A 19,476-nucleotide genomic window follows, 5' to 3' on the forward strand; every position below is an offset into this window, starting at 1 on the left:
CCCCCCCAGTTGCTCTTAAAGGATTGAGTTGCAATGGAGGAGGTGTTCCTGCAGATATTTGGTCCCCAAGCTGTTCAGGGCTTTATGAATGATTGCTAATACATTGAATTGGGCCCTGTAGTGAACAGTCGTTGCAGAGTCTTTAAGACTGGATTATTGTGAGCAAGATAGCATCATACAATATCAAACAGGAGTTCACAAGAGCATGGATACTAATGGCAGGTTATCATAACAGTACTTCTTGAATCGGTATTAGTTATTGTTTGTGATGACTCTGCTTTTGTGTAAATAACTCTTTGTTCTATCTTTAGAGTCTCTGTTCCAGCTTCTTCTAGAAATCACTGTTCGGAGTACTGGAATGAATGACAGTACTGGTCAGTCTTTGACAGCACTTTCATGCGCTTGCCTCTTCAGTCTTGTAGCTGCATGGGGAGAAACGGGACGAACACTTCAGGCAATCTCCGCTATCCTTACCAACAATGGGAGCCACGCTTGTCAAACTATCCAGGTCTTTGATCAAAATTTGGATTATTGTGTTGGCTGATGGCATGCATCTGTCTCTGTCTCTGATCCCAATAAATTGCTTGATGTTTCCCAAATCAGAGATGGCCAGCTTGAGTGCTAAGGATTACATTAGAAATATTTTGAGACAACAGGCCACAGGTGGTAGTAGTTTGGAGTTCACTGCAATTGGCCTAATAGAGCTTGCCCTTTTCATGGATGCAGCACATGCCGTATGTTTGACAAGTATTTGTCATGTTATTCTGAAATGTGTTTGGAGTGAAATACCTGAAACCTTTCCTTGAGGAATTATAATATAAGTCTTTAGTTGAAATGCATTGCACTGGATCCAAAGAGAAACACAATTGGTTCCAGTTGTCCAAGGAAGCTTTGTGCTTCTGTTTTTGGAAAGCAAACCAAGGTTTGAAAAGTGGCTTGTGGAGTGGTGGGTCTGCCACTCAAAGGGAAAAAATAAAGAACCTCTGACTGAGCATCCCTTTGGATCCCAGCTGTAATAAATATGGGCTTCTAAGTATTTGCTTCCTTGTTTGACCTCGCCATTTCAGGCTTTTGTTTTCTGGAAACCCACATTCTTGAGATACTCAGAGCAACCTTAGGCACAGTGAGAAATGCTCACTAGTAGATGTTTTGTGCTTTTGCTTTTACCCTTTTCTTGTTACAGCCACAGGAGTAATTACATAAGCGGGAGGTTCAGGCTGTGACCCACCTGAAGCTTGTGCCTATCTCCCATTATGTATTCCTTATTTAGTTATCAGAAAAAGCAGAAGTGCCATTTACGTGTGCATCTCTTTCTCACTTCTGCTTATAAAATCTGGAGCTGTTCTTTGAAGCTTTCAGATTGTAAAGGTTTCTGAGAACTTGCATTTTTGTTTCTTATACAACTACTAAAGAGCACCATAAGATAAATACCTCTATTTTCCAGCTAGGCACCTCTCCTTGACCTTAAGCATAACTACGGTAACAAGAATGAAATTACCCTCAAACTCAGTGGAACTTTCAAGTGAAACACACTGAAATGTAAATAACTTTGTGAAAGGGAGGAATAACGTGTATGTGTCTTATGGGTTAAATCCAGAGAAGAGTGAACAGTGTCTGCTCATTCAGTGGGGGTTTCCTGGCTTCACTCCAACCCCTTGAATCCTTCCCACACGAGCCACTGAGGGACTATATAGAAGGGGTATGGGGGACTGCAGCAGGTTAGGGAAATTGGAAGAATTTGATGAGACCGCCTTTGGCAGAAGTGCCCTTTGGCTCACACAAGACGCCTTTGGATCCAAGCCAATGTTCATTCTCATGAAAGACAACCTCTTATAGCAGAAAAATAAGTAGTCATTTGCAGTACATGCTACTGACTAACTCAAGTTGTCACTTGGAACAACTTGCCCTGATGCTAGGCAAAATCCTTTTCCATAAGGTAGGTTAGGTGTTGAATGAACTAACACTGAGTCTATATCATTTAATATTAACTTTCAGGTAACTGCACTATGTTGTTGTTGTTGTCCATTTTTAGGATTGGTGATTTAAAGTTTTCTAGTAAATGATAGTGGTTATCTTTTCCCCTGTTTAGGTGCCAACTATATTGAATTCCCTCCAGAGGAGTGTACAAGCTGTTTTGGTGGGCAAAATACAAATCCAAGATTGGTTTAGCAATGGGATTAAGAAAGCTGCCCTGATGCACAAGTGGTCTTTAAAGGAAATCTCTGTAGATGAAGATGACCAGTGTCTCCTTCAGAGTGATGGTTACTTTTTGTATTTATTATGCAAAGATGGACTGTACAAAATCGGCTCTGGCTATAGTGGGACAGTCAGGGTAATTTACATTTTGAGCTTGAACAGTTTTCATGAATCTGTTTTTAAATGAGTAAAACTCATTTCTGTTTATTTCATTAAATTTATATTCTGCCCTTCCTCCCAAAGGAGCCCAGATGTATTGAACATCTGGACATGAAGGTTCATTGGACAAAGAATTGTCCACAGTTTACCAACTCGTTTTTAAAATGTTGCTTTTTTTTGTATGACTGCTTTATAGATGGCTGCTTCAACAATTGTATTAAATTGCAGGGTCATATATACAACTCTACATCTCGCATCAAAAATAGAAGAGAGAAGAAGTCTTGGTTGGGTTATGCTCAGGTAGGTGGAATTTGAAATCAAATACAATAAATTAATATTAAATTGAATTAGCTATAATGTAGGCAAAATTGGACCATTATAAATCCATTGGTGTAAATGGAAAGAAAGTAATATAATTTGAGCTTATAATTCTAAAATATAAAATTAAACTTTAAAATATACATGGTGGCTAATGTAAAATAGGAATATATTCAGTTTTTGATACTTACCCAAAAATATTGTATAGGACTCGAGGTGGGACAAAGACTATTTGATTGTTCACTTTTAAAATGGCCATAAAAGGTATCTAAGCACATGGTTGGCAACACTTACCGGTACTGAGCTGGGTGGCAACCGGTAAATAAACCGGTACCGGTAAATCGAGCTGGGTGGCAAAATGTACTTTTCCTACTTGTTTCTAATGTTTGCTATGGCATAGTGAAAATATATATAGCATGTCACTAGATGTCTAACATCCTGCAATTGTTACAGGAAGCAATCTTGAACTGCCCACCCCTCCCCAGTTACAAATAACTTGACTAAAACCTCCATTCTCGTGTCCACTTATCTCTATGGTCTATATTGTATCTTTGTTGAACTGTTCTTTGATCATGTGGAACAGTGGAAGATGAGATCTATAGGCCAGGTCCTTAATTCATAATACTGCTGGATGTTTTTCCCTATCTTTTGGGGGAGGGAACAGGTTTCTATTGGAATATGAAGGACCACTGAGCATATTTTCCTTCAAACGTTTCTTTTGCTTATTATTTACTTTTGGGAATAAGACATTCTAAGCCAGATAGATGTATAAATAGAAATGTTCTGTTTACCTTCCTATTGCTTCGTATCGCACTGAACTGCAAATATAATGACATCATCTTGTCAATATGGAGTGTTGGCAAGTATCATGTGAATCCTATGATGCATTGTGCTTATTTAAGATTGACTACTTAAACTTCAAACCAACTGCAAACAATCTGTTAAAGGTGGTATATACCCATGAATGAGTGCGCATACATCCCTCCATAAAAGGATAATTCCGTTTCAAACAGGAAAAGATGAAATAGCATTTATTTATTTTACTGCGAACACAGTTCTGGAACTTCATTGGTCAGTTATTGATTATGTCTTTGTAGGGTTACTTGTTATATAGAGATGTGAACAATCATAGCATGACAGCCATAAGAATCAATCCCGAATCTTTGGAACAAGATGGTACAGTAACTTTGCCAGGTACAGAAATGCAGATTGGCTCTTACGACTGCTTACATTGTGCATGACCTTGTTTTGCTTCATTTTTGTTTTATAGTGTTCCGTTTTACTGAAAATACTGATAAACTTACTGCTTATGATTTAAGCTTCACATGATTTAAGCCTCGCGCGCTCGGCGGGAGCTCCTGCCGGGTGTGCAAGGCTTGCAGACACTCGCCGGGGCTGCAGCCAGCAAGCCTTGTGAGCCCGCAGGAACTCCCGCCAGGCTTGCAAGGCTTGCGGATAGCTTCCTGAAGCCTGGAGAGCGAGAGGGGTCGGTGCGCACCGATGCCTCTCGCTCTCCAGGCTTCAGCGAAAGCCTGCATTCGCCCCATAGGATGCACACACTTTCCCCCTTCATTTTTGGAGGGGAAAAAGTGTGTCCTATGGGGCGAAAAATACGGTAATTGTCACTGAATATGTACAGTCTGCTTCATTTATCAGTAGGTGTTTCCTTTTTGTTTCTTTTTTGTAATTGCCGTGTTTATCATGTAAGCATGCAATAAAAGAATAGCTTATTGATCTGGATTCTATTTATGTGCTAAAATATATCCAAGCTTCGGCAACTTCTCTATACATCAATAAAATACTTAAGATGTTACGTTGTGTTTGCTGCAATTGTGGGAACAAGGCTACTTTGGATGTATTTTCTGTCTGTGTAGAGTTATTTACGTCAATGAATCATTTATGGAAATTTGGAGGGTAAAGTATTTAATGTGACTTGATGTTGCATAATGGTGTGTTCTATACAGATTGCCAGGCTGAAGGGCAAAACATCCTTTTCACTGATGGAGAATATATTAATCAGATAGCAGCTTCTAGAGACGTAAGTATGATACCTCCTCTGATATTTGTTTTCAAGGACTTTTTGTCATGAGTTATTGAATAATCTAAATGCTGGCCTCCAAACTCTGCAGTTATTGCACATTCTTAGCATGTTTAATGCCATTAAAATATGCATCACAATACTCTTGTCATATTTAAAAGAGAAATGCATGGGAAGAATGGCTATCCTCTAGACTTCTTAAATGAATTAAATGCATATTTCAGGAGCTTCCAAATTTTATGTTGTCTGACTTGTACTTATTCGTCTTAATTGGAGATTACTCCTGACTATTTTGAGTTTGTATGGTGCTGCTTGTTGTTATCACTTAGCCATTCTTTATCTTCTTGCACATCTGTCTTAAGGATTCTTCAGTGCCAAATATTTGCCCGCTGGCACATGTATCCATGTTGAGCATCTGGTGTTATAGTTTAGCTCTCCTCCCACATCATACTTCCCGGGGCTGTTGTGCTCTCTTAACCATTCTGATCTTCAGCTGTTGAATAAATTTTGCTGCAAGTGTTATAAAATGAGTAGTGCAGCGGCTTGCATAAAATTGGAAGGTCTGTTTCTCTAACAAATACACTAGTTTGCATTATTTTGACTTAACTGTTATGGAAAATATGCTGTTTTAATGTTAGGATCCTAAGTGCCTTGGTCATTCTCATTGGCTCTCTGTTTTTTATTTCATTTTAAAAACATCTTCCCTTTAAGATATTCAAGGAATTATTATTATTAATTATATCCTTTTAAATGCTTTTAATAAACACCTTAAAGTCAGATTTTTAGTACTTTAACTTAGAAAAAGCCTTTACCTCAGTGTCTTTGATAGAGAGCCTTGAATCAGTTTGGAATTAAAAGTATAAACTTCATTTCATTTAAAATCAAACTTTTATTTGGCTGTTCTAAAAACAGCCTTCCTTCTCATTACCTTGGTTTGTCTACACTTCTTGAAGAGCTGGGGATGATGTGGGGTGAGGAGTGCAATCCTTTCCCCCTGTGTGAGAGCGGCTATTACCTCTGGGTAAGGTGAAATGTACAGGCTCAAATTTACCTGCATGCCTTCCCTTCTGCAGCTAGTGACACCTTCATGGGAATGACTTTCAAGGTGAAATGTTTGAACACCTCTCTCTTATGCCACAGCACAATCCAAATTCACCTACCCTAGCTGCTTTTAGGAAAAGAAAAAGAGGTCAGGGGACCTAAACATGGATTTCTGGCATCTTTCATAGTTTTGCCTTAAAGAAGGTTTGCTTTGCCTTCAAGACGCAAATGACAAAAGAAGTCCAGTATTTTGTTTGATACCCTTAACACCAGTTCACTTGTTTGCAGGGAGGAGGTTTGCCTGGGAAGGTAGGTGAAAAGCATGTAAAAGACCCTAATACTTTTGATAGCATTTCAGCACATCTGTCACATTAGCAGATGGTCTGTGCTTTCTGCAGGATTCAGATAAGGGCAAGTGTTAGAAAAGCAAGGCATCAAGTAAAAGTGGAACTCCTTATTTTACTAACAAATAAGCTAACATGTTAAACTCTTGGGAAATGCTGCAGAAAACTCCCAGTTCTTGCTAATTTTCTGAGCACCTAGATGCCAAAATGTAACTGATACTCAAAGGACTGGAAGTATTTTGTCTTTTAAAAGGGAACTTCATATATTTTCAGATTGTAGGAACTTAAACCTGGTTGTTTATTTTCAGCACCTTTCAGTTGCTTCTTTTTTTAATAACCAAATGTATAACAATATTCTCTGCATATAAAATTGATGTGCAGATATTCATACGGTTTAATGAGCTTTGCTTATATATTGTGTGAGTTAAACATTGCATTAGCAGTTAGGAGATAGGAATGTGCAAATATGAAAAAGCTTTAAGTTATGGACTAATGTGTGTTCTTTTGCTTGTTGTGTTTGCACCGTTATTCACATTAATCGGCATCTGACCCTGCATATATCTTATTTAATGAAGGAGTTGCTAAAGATTCACAATACAATCTAGGAAGAACAAGATTGTTCTATCCTTCTGTGGCAGTAATTATTTCAAATTGTTGAATATTGTATTGTTATTCGTTGCAGGATGGTTTTGTAGTTCGAATATTTGCAACAAGTACTGAGCCGGTGCTACAACAAGAACTGCAGCTTAAGCTTGCACGAAAATGCTTACACGCATGTGGTATCTCATTATTTGATCTGGAGAAAGACATGCACATTATCAGTAAGGAATCATTTCTCTATTTTCCTGTTTCATGTTTAATAAATTGCAGAGAGCATGATAGTTTGATTCAGTATGAAGAAGCATCCAAAAGGGAAACATACTTTAAAGCTGAAAAAATAAGTGATAGGTTTGATGCACTCATATAGGTTCACAAATTATTTACCCTATGTGGGTCAGTGGTACCATTGTTTCCACAATTCACAATTATGTATAGAGGTTTTTTTTAAACTAACCAATTATTATTATTATTCTTTTTATAATAATTTTTATTAATTTTCCAGTTTTTAACACAAAACAACAACAACACACAAACATCAACACATACAAACATATACAAAGATATCATTTCTTAACCTCATTTTCATAAGCCTCTTTTCTCGGACTTCCCCATACCTCACCCTTTTTGCATCCTTATTTTACAGTTTTTCAACAACTCTTTTTGCCAATTAAATTTAAGCTCATTGTCATTCTCAATTTTACCTTGAATCATCAAACAGTTTTAGCTGCAATTCTGCATCTTCCTTCCCCTTGACATTTTATCACTCCTCTATTTTACAACAGTTCTTAAGGTATACTTTAAACTTCTTCCAATCTTCCTCCACTGTCTCTTTCTCTTGGTCGCGGATTCTGCCGGTCATTTCTGCCAATCCCATAAAGTCAATCACTTTCGTCTGCCATAAACTAACCAATTATTTTTATCCTCCAGTGTAAAATTTGTTTGTAACCATAGTCTAATAGACTGTGTTTCAATATTTCCTGCCCAGGAGTTGTGTTTGAAATGACGCAATATTTTGTGTAAGATGTTTGTACTTGAACATTTGAATGGATGCCAGTTGCACAAAACTGAGCCCGTGGAATGTTTGAATTTGACACTGAAAACACCTGTGTTTGAAGAGCATTGATAGCTAATAGCAGCTTTGTGTTTGTAGGTACAGGGTTTGATGAAGAGTCAGCTGTTCTAGGTGCAGGAAGAGAATTTGCACTAATGAAAACGGCTAGTGGAAAGGTATTGGAAACACTTTTGTGTGCACCCAACTGTATAATGTCCCCTTGGCTTGCATTAGTGCTGTTTGGGAGCTGGGCACAATGTTTTATGTGGGCCAAACTATATGAACTATATGTGATTATCAATGAATTGTAAGTAGCTTTTTTCAGCGTTTTCTTTTCTGAATCCAGACATTCAGGCTTTAGTCTGCAGAGGAAGGCTAGTAAAAGGAGAGGGGTTATTTTTTAGCAGGGAAAAGTACCAGATGAGAAGTTAGATAACACCCACATACACCCCATGTGGGACTTCCACTTCAGAATGTGGCCTGCCTGCCCAGCTGCATTTTCCAAAAGAGAAAAAAGTTACATGGCATTGTGTGGGTTGTGATTCACTCTTTTCTGAATTGCTTTCCTTTGTGAAAGTTCCTCTGTATACTTAAAGAAAAGAGCAACCTGATGAGGTAATGTATTAGTGTGTAGCAATTGTTCTCAGTGTTTTTCATAGTTCTGTAAGTAAAACTTCATTCATTGCAAACTGGCTTTGAGTAAAATTAACATACCCACTTAGAAATTTGTCAAACCGCTTTTCTCTTTCCTTTTTTGCATTGATTGAATGTTATAATTGAACTAATGTTAGTGTCTCGCCTCCCCTTCAGATTTATTACACTGGCAAATACCAGAGCCTTGGAATAAAACAAGGTGGTCCTTCAGCAGGGAAGTGGGTTGAGCTGCCGATCACCAAATCTCCAAAGATTGTTCAGTTCTCAGTTGGGCATGATGGCTCACATGCTTTACTTGTTGCGGAGGACGGAAGCATATTTTTCACAGGCTCAGCAAGTAAAGGAGAAGACGGAGAATCAAGTAGGTTTGGGGCGTTTGTGATGCCTGTATTAGAGAGATGCTCCAAAGTTTGAATGAATGCTTTCTTAATTTCTGGTTCTTTGTGTTAGGATTCATAGTCCTTTTTCACCTGGGTGGTATCACAATTTGTGCTCTCCAAACATTGAAGTGTTCCTCCTGTGAATAAAGAAAAAAATCAGGTGGAAATTTATTTTCTGAATGATAATGCAAGTAGCTCAAGTAGAAGCACATCTAGTGGTGTGATCATCATTTTGTGTGAGCAGTGCTGCTCTCTATAGAAAACAGCATAATATATTTTCATCCCTGATTCTTATTATACAACTTCGAAGCAACATTTTAAAAATTATCGTCAAGTCTCACCTTAACCTTGCACATCCTAGTCCTTGGAATATATGCAACAAAGTCATACTCAGAGTAGACCCATTTAATTCCTTGATTTTAGTGGGTCTACTCTTGGTAGGACTAACTTTTTATCTCCCCTCCCCCTTGCCGGACATTATGTGTGTATTCTACAATAGTGTTAGAAACACAGCGTTGTGTGTACATTTTTATGCTATTTGTGTGTATGGGGTGGACTTGCTTTGATATGTTTGCTTTGGGACCTTTTGAACAGGATTTGCAGTTAATAGGTCACAGTGATGACATTGTTTGCTTTGTGCCTGGAAGTTTTCAAAACAAAACCTTAGCCGTTTATATGCTGTTGATTTGAATCCTCATATATGTGTACTGCTTTGCATGCCTCTCTGAAAATGGAAGAAAGCATAGAGCTCTTCATAGTCTCATGATGACAGTCCTAATCCTTTCAGTTTTGATTTTGAATATGCAGAAATACAAAAGGTAGAAGTATAATGGATATCCACTATCTTCCTTTTCTGTATGTATAAATAGCCTAGATTTTCAATCACATTACCATTTATTTCCTTACCTTCATGTTAAAACTTAGATTTTCTAATGTAACACTTTCCCCCTCTTTTTAAGCCAAAAGTAGGCGGCAGTCTAAGCCGTATAAGCCCAAAAAGATTATCAAAATGGAAGGAAAAATTGTGGTATATACTGCATGCAATAACGGGAGTAGTTCGGTTATTTCAAAAGATGGAGAACTATACATGTTTGGGAAGGACGCAATTTACTCTGATGGCACAAGTAAGTTGATATTGTAGATGTTTTAAAGAACAATTGACTTGATAAAGAGAAATAGTTTGTACTATATATGTAACTGTCCAGTTGCAGAGGGGTTCTGTTGTGGTGCTGTGTGAAATTAGTTTTATTTTCATTGTTGTGTAAGCATTTGTGCTGTTGAGCTGTTCTTCCCCCTTGGTAGAAACAGACATTGTTAGTAGGTGTTGGTCCATTGTTGGGGGTGGGAATCCAAAAACTATAGGTAAGAAAATAGCCTGTTAGAATAAGCTAGTATATCCCAACTTTGACGTCTTGATTGGGCCTAATCAGAGTATATTAGCTGGCTATTGCTTTTGGTCTTAATAGCTTCTTGTCCTTCTACATCTGAGTTACACTGTAGATATATTTCACAGCAAGGGAATGTTTGCCACTCAGATGTGTGTTTATCTTTCAGGTTTAGTAACAGATTTGAAAGGCCACTTTGCAACTCAGGTAGCCATGGGCAAAGCTCATACTTGTGTGCTGATGAAGAATGGAGAAGTCTGGACATTTGGAGTGAATAACAAAGGACAATGTGGACGAGACACTGGCTCCATGAATCAGGGAGGAAAAAGTCAGCATTATTTTCTGTCTTGTGGTGCTTCATTGTCAATAATGATTTTTCTCTATCACCATCTCTTCCATCTCACTTTTTGATGCTTGCTATACTATTTCTCTTCAATACTGCATGCTTCCTTGTATTTATAAAAATTCAGGCTATTCATGTTTTGTATTAATCAGCAGCTTTCTTTTCATCTTGCCTGTAGTAGATGCAATACCTGTCCTGCTTATAATATCATTTCCATTATTTATGCTCCTTAATCTGAGCAACTTCGGTACAGTAGTATACAAAATGTAAAGATAGCATCTGTTACAGTTCTTAAGAGCCCGAACTTTACACATTTGTGTCAGCTTCTATGTGCATGCCAGTCAGGCAAACTAGAGGTCTTACCACAGTTCAAATACACTTTCCAGCTAGGCAAAGAGGGTAGATGTGGGATGTGGCCCAATGAGAGGGAACAGGGACAGTTGAGAATCCCAAAGGCTGGATAGAGAGGTTTGTAAAGCCACATTTGGCCCCTGAGTCTGAGGTTTCCCACCCTTCATCTAAACCTAGGTTTAGATTGTATGGAGCTATCTGCAATGAATTGTACACTCTCTCCCCCCTTTCCTCCATGTGTGGGATTAGGGAATAAAAGCTTGTGTTGTCAGTTTTGACTAAATCATATTTCCATTATGCATGAACTTTAGGAACCCAAACTTTGGTTTGCTGAACAAAGCAGGATAAAAGCATGGTTCGGAGTGTTGGCTAGTGTTAGAATAAACCATAGCTCCCAAAGTGTGTATTTAATGGAGAACTGCAGGTTACTCAGAGCTGAAACCAAAATCTCACTCCTCTTCTCTAATGCACCAAGATTAGGAAGGGAAAGAGGAATTCAGGTGCCCGAGGTTTGCCATGGCTCTTTCCCAGCCATCTCAAACCACAGTACATAGTTGCTTTAGAATGGCTGAGTTTTTTGTGTCATAGTTGTACATTAGGAAAGTCTTTAACTTTATCCTTATTCTTATATTCATTTATTTATATGCCACCTTTTTCCCTGACAGGGATTCAAGGCGTCTTACAGATAAAATAGGAAAGGCTAAAAAATACAGGGGGCAAAAAACCAATAATTAAAGAACACTTAAACATTTATAAAATTAAAACTATATATAAATATAAAAGATCTATTAAAAACTTACAGATAATTAGAATGCAAACAGTTTGGCACCAGCCCTTTCATTAAATGCAAAGCCCATTGGAACAAGACATTCAGAAGACATCTTAAGGCAGCCCTGTTCAGGGAAGTTTTTAACGTGTGATATTTTACTGTATTTTTGGTTTCTATGGAAGCTGCCCAGAGTGGCTGGGGAGGCCCAGCCAGATGGGCGGGGTATAAATTATTATTATTATTATTATTACTACTACTATTATTAGAAGATCTTAACCTGCCGGCAGAAGGACCGCAAGGAGGGAGCCAGTCTAACTTCTCTAGGGAAGGAGTCCAGGAGCAGCCACTGAGAAGGCCCTGTCCCGCACCCATACCAAGTGTGCCTGTGAGGGTGGTGGAATTGAAAGAAGACCCTCCCCTGAAGATCTCAGAAACTGGACTTGTTCATATGAGGGAATATGGTCTTTCAGATAGCTTGCTCTCTATACCTAGCCCTGGTCAACAATTTGGCTGCATGTCTTTGCGCTAGTTGACATTTTTGATCACTTTTCAAAGGCAACGCAATGTAGAGTGTGTTACATTAACTACAGCTTTAGCTGGCCCTCGTAGACACACTTAAAATACTTCTCTCCAAACATAGTTTTACCATGTGGTTTCTGTACTGCTTTGCTGACTTGCCAGATCTGTTAATGGTTGTTTTCTCTCAGGTTTCGGAGTGGAGAACATGGCGACAGCAATGGATGAAGATTTAGAAGAAGAGCTAGATGAAAAAGATGAGAAATCCATGATGTGTCCACCAGGCATGCATAAATGGAAGCTGGAACAGTGTATGGTGTGCACCGTTTGTGGGGACTGCACAGGCTATGGAGCAAGTTGCGTTAGCAGTGGACGTCCTGACAGGGTTCCTGGAGGGTAAGTAAAAATGCCTAATATGTAGCTGAACAATACTTTATTTATATGTAAATTTATGTAGGGGACTACCCCCCCATACTATTCCGTGAAAGAAAGCATACCCATATAGGTGTTTTTTTAAAAAAAAGAATATCTGATACTGTTTTCCAAGAAGAAATTCTGAATTGCTTATAGCTGTGTTAATTTCACAGATTGGAATGTACTGTTTTCTGGTTAATAGTTAGGCCAATATGTGTGCTGGATGACAGTGTTTTGAAAAGCGGGAAGACCTGAGTTTTAACATGCAGCAGATACCTGTAAAATTCACTAAAAACACACACTTGGCAATTGTTTTCACTTGGATCCAGACTTTGTTTCCCTCAGTAAAGGGTGTGTGTGGCTTCTGCTGATTTCCCCCTCCAGTCCACTGTATCTTCCAGGAATCTGCTCTAGAGGATTGGTAGACCCTCCAGCACGTGGGTGGGTGGAGCAGGAAAATTGGTTAAAATTGCTACCTCCCCTTTTCTGCCAGTGGGATTCTTTGAATGAATCAAAAGGCTGCCATGAACAAAAGAATCCTTCTATATTTGCAGATAGATCCAAACATAGCTACCTCCACATTTGCATAACTTTGATCTTCCATTTTTCTCAGGAATCTTATTTTCAGAGCTATGCTGTTTAAAAACAAATTACCTCTATATTTAGGGACTTGGGGGCTCTGCCTCCACGCTCACTTTGCTTGCCCAACCACCTGCCTCGATTTCTGTGCCCTGAATTCAGTTGTGCAGGGTGAGCCTGTGCTTGCTTCTGCTGCTGATTCTCCCTGCCTTTTTGGCCAGTGCCTGCGGCTGGCTGTCCGTGAGTGAGTGTGGTCACTGGAACAGGGCAGGATGAAAGGTGACATGAAGCCGAGCCCGGCTGTGTAGAGGAAGGAGTGGGCTGGAGCGCTTGCTGCCCCCTCCAATGTAGCCGAAGTAGCTCCAGCCTTCCACAGCCAGCTAGTGGAGTTGCACAGAGCAGTCAAGGTTCCCCTTTCTCTCCCCCAGTAGTAGTGTTGCCTGGCTGTGCATCACCTGGTAAGGAAGGGAGAGCAATCAAGACTCTTAGTGATGGAGTCTTCATGAATATTAGGCACATACCTAGACTCTACGCCTCTCTGGTCTTTACCCCGGACACTGAGATCCAGCGCCGAGGGCCTTCTGGTGGTTCCCTCATTGCGAGAAGTGAGGTTACAGGGAACCAGACAGAGGGCCTTCTCGGTAGTGGCGCCCGCCCTGTGGAACGCCCTCCCACCAGATGTCAAGGAAATAAGTAGCTATCTTATCTTTAAAAGACATCTGAAGGCAGCCCTGTTTAGGGAAGTTTTTAATATACAGTGGTACCTCGGGTTACATACGCTTCAGGTTACAGCCACTTCAGGTTACAGATTCCGCTAACCCAGAAATAGCACCTCGGGTTAAGAACTTTGCTTCAGGATGAGAACAGAAATTGTGCGGTGGCAGCGGGAGGCCCCATTAGCTAAAGTGGTGCTTCAGGTTAAGAACAGTTTCAGGTTAAGAATGTACCTCCGGAATGAATTAAATACGTAACCAGAGGTACCACTGTATAATGCTGTATTGTTTTTAACACTTGATTGGAAGCCACCCAGAGTGGCTGGGGAAACTCAGCCAGATGGGCGGGGTATAAATAATAAATTATTATTATTATTATTATTGTAGCTGCCTTACGCAGAATCGGAGCATTGGTCCATCAAGTTCAGTAGCGTCTACACTTACAGGCATTGTGTCTCCAAGTTTTCACACTGGGTTCTATCTTAGCCCTACCTGGAGATGCTGAGATTTGCACCTGGGAACCTTCTGCATGCAAAGCATATTTTCTACCAGTGACTGGCAGCCCTTTGCCAAAGGGACTTCTTTGCCTAACAGCAGCAGCAACAATAAATACAATTTAAAACTTATCTTCAAGTTGCTAGCATGAATTCTATAGGTTTTAGGCACTCTCCACCCTGTCCCCGCCTTTTAAGTCTCGGGAAAGTGTGTGATTATAGTCTAGGGCAAATATAGTGTATATATAGAGAAAAGAATTATTCACATAGAATTTTGCTTGCAGTGATGTGATGGATTGTAAAGTTCAGCACTGGGAGTAGGTGGTATGATTTTATGCTTGTGAGTTAAAAGGCTCTCAAGATAGCCCTCCTTATGTGGTATTCTCTCAGAGCTGTCAGGTCATCGGGCGTTAAGGAGAGTATATTTTCTATGGTGTGCTTTTGGAATGCATTGTCAATGGGAAGTCATTGATACAAGAACTCTCATGGATACAAGAACTACTTTGAGGTTTTTCCCCCAATTGAAATTTTGTGAAATTAAAAATAATAGTTAACTACCACATCTGTTCTTGAGATGTTTTTTTGCAGATATATTTTAGTCTGTATTTGAATTGTTTTTGGCTTTTAATTGATTTTTATTAATTAAGTTTTTTGTTGTGATTGTATACTATTGCTTTGTAAACTGCCTTGAGAGGGCATTTGCCATTAAAGGTGGCCTAAAAGTCTTTTGAATAAATAAATTTTATCAGGGACTGAGATGCCAAAGACTAATTACAGGCAATATTGCCGATTCTATCTGGGAGGATTGAAAAAGTATGAAATATATTTGTGGCACAATAAGCAAACCATAGTTAAGAGTTAAGTGGGTTTTGATCTTAGTTATATGCATGAGTGTTGAGAGTATTTCCTCTTTGGGTAATGAAATATCTGTGCTTTCTTCAGAATCTGTGGTTGTGGTTCCGGTGAGTCTGGCTGTGCTGTATGTGGGTGTTGCAAAGCCTGTGCTAGAGAACTAGATGGCCAGGAAGCAAGGCAAAGAGGAATTCTTGATGCCGTAAAAGAGATGATACCACTGGACCTTCTGCTAGGTAAGTGATTTGAAAATGGGAAACATGGAAACCTTTGGAAAAGGGTTTAAGCTTAATGTTACCAGTCATTTCCTTGAGCTGACTTTGTGCTGCATTTAAAATCAGTCTTCCTGAAGAACTATACTTAAATGTTGTACTGTAGTTTAATTTAAGAATTTTAAATATGCTCTGGGTGTTTTAATTTGGGATGAAATTTACTCTTGAGCCAGAGACGTTAAATTTCTGGACAATTTGAAGCCATGGATGAAACCTGGGTAATATAAATCTAGATCGTACTCAAAGTATACCCATTAAAATCAGTGGATTTAAGTAACTTTGACTTAAGTCTATTGATTTCAAAGGGTCTGTTCAGAGTATGGCTAACATAGAGTATGACTACAGTATAACTAAAACTGTATTAAAAAGCATTTCACTCATCTACCAAGAGAATATATCTTTAGGGTTTTTTAATTTGTTTCTTAGTATTTCCAATTTTTCCTTTAGTAAAAAAAGTTTCAGAAAAAACACCCAGCTCCGGACAGTTGGGGGAAAACTTCAGAAGAGTGCAACTTAGAAGCAATGGCAGGAACAGAGAATTGTCTAATACAGTCATACCTCGGGTTGAATGTGCTTTGGGATGAGCGCGTTCGAGTTGCGCTCCGCAGCAACCCAGAAGTAACGGAGTGCGTTACTTCTGGGTTTCGCCGCTTGCGCATGAGCAGACACTCAAAATGACATCACGCGCATGCGCAGAAGCATTGAAAAGCGTCGCGTGCATGCGCAGACGTGCCGTCGCTGGTTACATTTGCTTCTAGATGCGAACGGGGCTCCGGAACGGATCCTGTTCGCATCTACAGGTACCACTGTAGAGTGATCCCCCTTCTATTCCTAAAATTGTCTTTTTCTCATGCAGATAGATAAAGCACAGCACTCTTCCGTAGCTATATCTTTGATTCAGAGCCTTACTTTCTTTTTAAAGTGTTTTAGAAATGATAGTATGCATTTCGTATGCTGACAGTATGAGAATTCACGGTTCCCTTTCTGTTTTTCTCCAGCTGTCCCTGTGCCTGGAGTTAATATCGAAGAACACCTCCAGTTGCGACAAGAAGAAAAGCGGCAGCGTGTGAACAGGAGGCACAGATTGGAAGAAGGGAGAGGTCAGCAGAACTAGCTTCTATTTAAGACTTAAGTCTAAGTGGATAAACATAATTCTGAGAAACTGACGTACAAAAATCAGCTTATAAATCCCAGAAATGAATGTATAAGGGCTGTGACTACAAACCAGTCTGAGATTATATTGCTGCTTTGTTGGGCTTTGATGGGAAACAGAGTCACAGAGGCTGACTTCTTTCCACAATGAATAGCTAAATCTATCTTCCTGAGCTACTGCAAAAACTTGGAATCTACTTGGAAAAATCTACTGCAAAAACTTGGAACCTTTTCTGTGCAATCTGAAATATCTCTTACAGCAAATAATCTAAGAGGGGCAGGGAGGCGGCTCTGTAAGGAACACAGTACTTTTTGGTCTGCCTTAAATACTGCTATGATTAGTTCAAGAGTTTCTTAGGTACTTAGGGCTTCAATGAGTTCTGAAACTAATAGGATGTGCCAACATAACTCTACCTATTTTGTTTCCTTTTTTAAAAACAAAAGGTGAACTATTTAAAGTGCATTGAGTTCATGGATTTGGCAGATGGAATGAGGATTTAAAGACAGATATGTTGGGTTTTGCTCTTACATCAACATGTAGGATACCAGTGCATGAAGATTAGTTTGTCTTCTAAGCGAATGAAGGATTTCCCTTTCTTAATGACAGTGTTATATGTTCAGGACACTATCGCTGAGCATGAAATATTTTACAATTTCTTAATTTGTCTTTAGATTGTCACAGGATTATCTTTCATTTTTGTTCTGTGGCATAGACTGATAGAATGCTGCAAAATGCAGTAGGCCAGCTGTGATAGTGCCCTGTGTGTTTTTCTTTTAAAATACCAAGAAACCATGTCTGGGAAAGGATTTGGGTCCCACTTCTGTGTGTATTAATGAGGAAAGGGTCAAATTATGTGTGTGTGTGTGTGTGTGTGCACCTTCACAGTGGGCACAGTTAGCGTATTTTGTATTTCAAGGAGGAATACTTTTCATGTAACCTTTAGGAGTTAGAAAAAAGCATCAGTGTGTCTGTTAAGGTAGAGTAGGCCAGTGCTGTGTTTCAGTATCAGTCGCATGGACCCAAGCAGTGCTTAATATTTTTACCCACTTTTTTAGTGCAGAGTTTGCTTTTTTATGTGGGTATTTGAATACATATCAGATTATTATGAAGGAACAAAAGAACTGGTTTTTAAGGTAAAAATAGATAATTTTAACAATTTTTTTGGTAAGGGATAGTAAGATTTCATTTAAGGTACACAAAAGAAATTGGCAAACCTTAGCTGAATAAACCAAACCTCAGCTTTTGATCTTGCTAGCTTATTTCTATTCTGAAAACATTAGGCTCATTTGAAATCTTGAGCAGCTCATGTTGGATGCTCTCAGAATAGTTGCAGCACAGAGGATGACTGATGTGGCAGGACACCTCTGCACAGTAAAGGAGGAATGCAGTGATCTGAAATTAGTGCTGATTGGTATGTTCAGGCATGAGACTCGCAGGAAACTCTGTTGACAGACAGTCTTCTGAAAAGGAATGGAATATTTAAGGTTTTTCTTTGGGTTTTTTGTATTGGGCAGAGTGTGTCCTTTTGTCCATTCTCTTTAGAATGGACTCAATGTGCATTTGTCAACTGCTTCATTTGTTTTTATTGTGAGGAAGTAGACAACATGAAACCATTACCAAGTATTGCAAGATCTGAGACCTCCTGTGTCGCTGTTCTAGGTGCACATTCCTCTGCATTATGATTTGTGGCATTGGTATTCCTGGAAGAACCACCCTGAGATCTTATGATGACGGGCAGATATAAATCAAATACAGTGGTGCCCCGCAAGACGAATGCCTCACGAGACGAAAAACCCACTAGACGAAAGGGTTTTCCGTTTTTCGAGGCGCTTCGCAAGACGAATTTCCCTATGGGCTTGCTTCACAAGACGAAAACGTGTTGCGGGTCTTGCAAGTTTTTCCCCTTTCCCCCCCTTTTTCTAAGCTGCTAAGCGGCTAAGTCGCTAATAGCCGCTAAACCGCTAAGCTGCTACTACCGCTAATCCGCTAAGCCGCTAATAGCCGTGCTTTGCAAGACGAAAAAACCGCAAGATGAAGAGACTCGCGGAACGAATTAATTTCGTCTTGCGAGGCACCACTGTAAATAGATAGTATTGAGTAAATGCATGAAACCCAAACTTCTGGCAGCATATCTTCTGGAAAAACCTGTCTTACCGTTTGATTGTAACATATCTTTTAAAAAACAACAAAAAAAGACATGCAGCACAACAAGTTTCTCCAGGTCACCTACAGATCAGCACATGTGGCACTGAGAGGGCCAGGGAGCAGATAGATTATAATCAGCAGTGGAAGGAGCAAAGGACTTCTGGACTGGTCTTTCTCACAGCCCAACTCTCCTGATATTTTATATTTTTCTCTTTCGGAGAAAATAACAATGTATCCAGGCTTTTGGTGTTTAGATAAACTTGTTGTTGGGCTCTTGTTGATGTTCAGTAGTTTTACAATTCCCGCTTCACAATTGTAAAAATCCCTGCTTTTTGGGTTTTGTGGCTTCCGGAAATCACACTTTGGTTTTTGAATGTTTTGGAAGTCGAACCGTCTTCCAGAATGGATTATGTTCAAAAACCGAGGTACCACTGTATAGTGATTGTGCTTAAATGAGTAACCATGCAGGTAATAGATAATGTTTATTTTTCCATGCTGCAGTACAAGATTTTGGAGTCAGTTTGCTTTGTTGGTAGCCAGATGCGTGGGGTATAAAATATTTATTTATTTGTTTATTTATTTATTTATTTATTTTGCCCACAAAATACTTGCATAATAGTCATGTTGCCCTGTGCAGACAGTTCCTACCCACAGGAGAGGGATTGGGATATTGTGAGCTGACCTCATTCTGTTGACTACCCATGTTCAC

At 39.4% G+C, this 19,476-nt stretch overlaps 1 protein-coding gene across 4 annotated transcripts in view; it reads left to right on the forward strand.

Annotated features, from left to right (window-relative positions):
* Positions 1 to 19,476, forward strand: part of MYCBP2 (MYC binding protein 2) — a 143,555-nt gene that overhangs the window by 20,995 nt on the left and 103,084 nt on the right. For all 4 annotated transcript variants that reach the window (XM_079972347.1, XM_079972349.1, XM_079972348.1 and 1 more), the window contains exons 5-17: positions 312 to 508; positions 2,090 to 2,332; positions 2,584 to 2,655; positions 3,771 to 3,867; positions 4,638 to 4,711; positions 6,779 to 6,917; positions 7,847 to 7,923; positions 8,558 to 8,762; positions 9,741 to 9,905; positions 10,336 to 10,494; positions 12,337 to 12,541; positions 15,288 to 15,433; positions 16,468 to 16,569. In XM_079972347.1, the coding sequence (XP_079828473.1) occupies positions 312 to 508; positions 2,090 to 2,332; positions 2,584 to 2,655; positions 3,771 to 3,867; positions 4,638 to 4,711; positions 6,779 to 6,917; positions 7,847 to 7,923; positions 8,558 to 8,762; positions 9,741 to 9,905; positions 10,336 to 10,494; positions 12,337 to 12,541; positions 15,288 to 15,433; positions 16,468 to 16,569 (1,881 nt within the window). The remainder of the gene's footprint in view (positions 1 to 311; positions 509 to 2,089; positions 2,333 to 2,583; positions 2,656 to 3,770; positions 3,868 to 4,637; positions 4,712 to 6,778; positions 6,918 to 7,846; positions 7,924 to 8,557; positions 8,763 to 9,740; positions 9,906 to 10,335; positions 10,495 to 12,336; positions 12,542 to 15,287; positions 15,434 to 16,467; positions 16,570 to 19,476) is intronic.

This window comes from Podarcis cretensis (assembly GCF_951804945.1).
Source record: "Podarcis cretensis genome assembly, chromosome: 4".
Taxonomy (NCBI): Eukaryota; Metazoa; Chordata; class Lepidosauria; order Squamata; family Lacertidae; genus Podarcis; species Podarcis cretensis.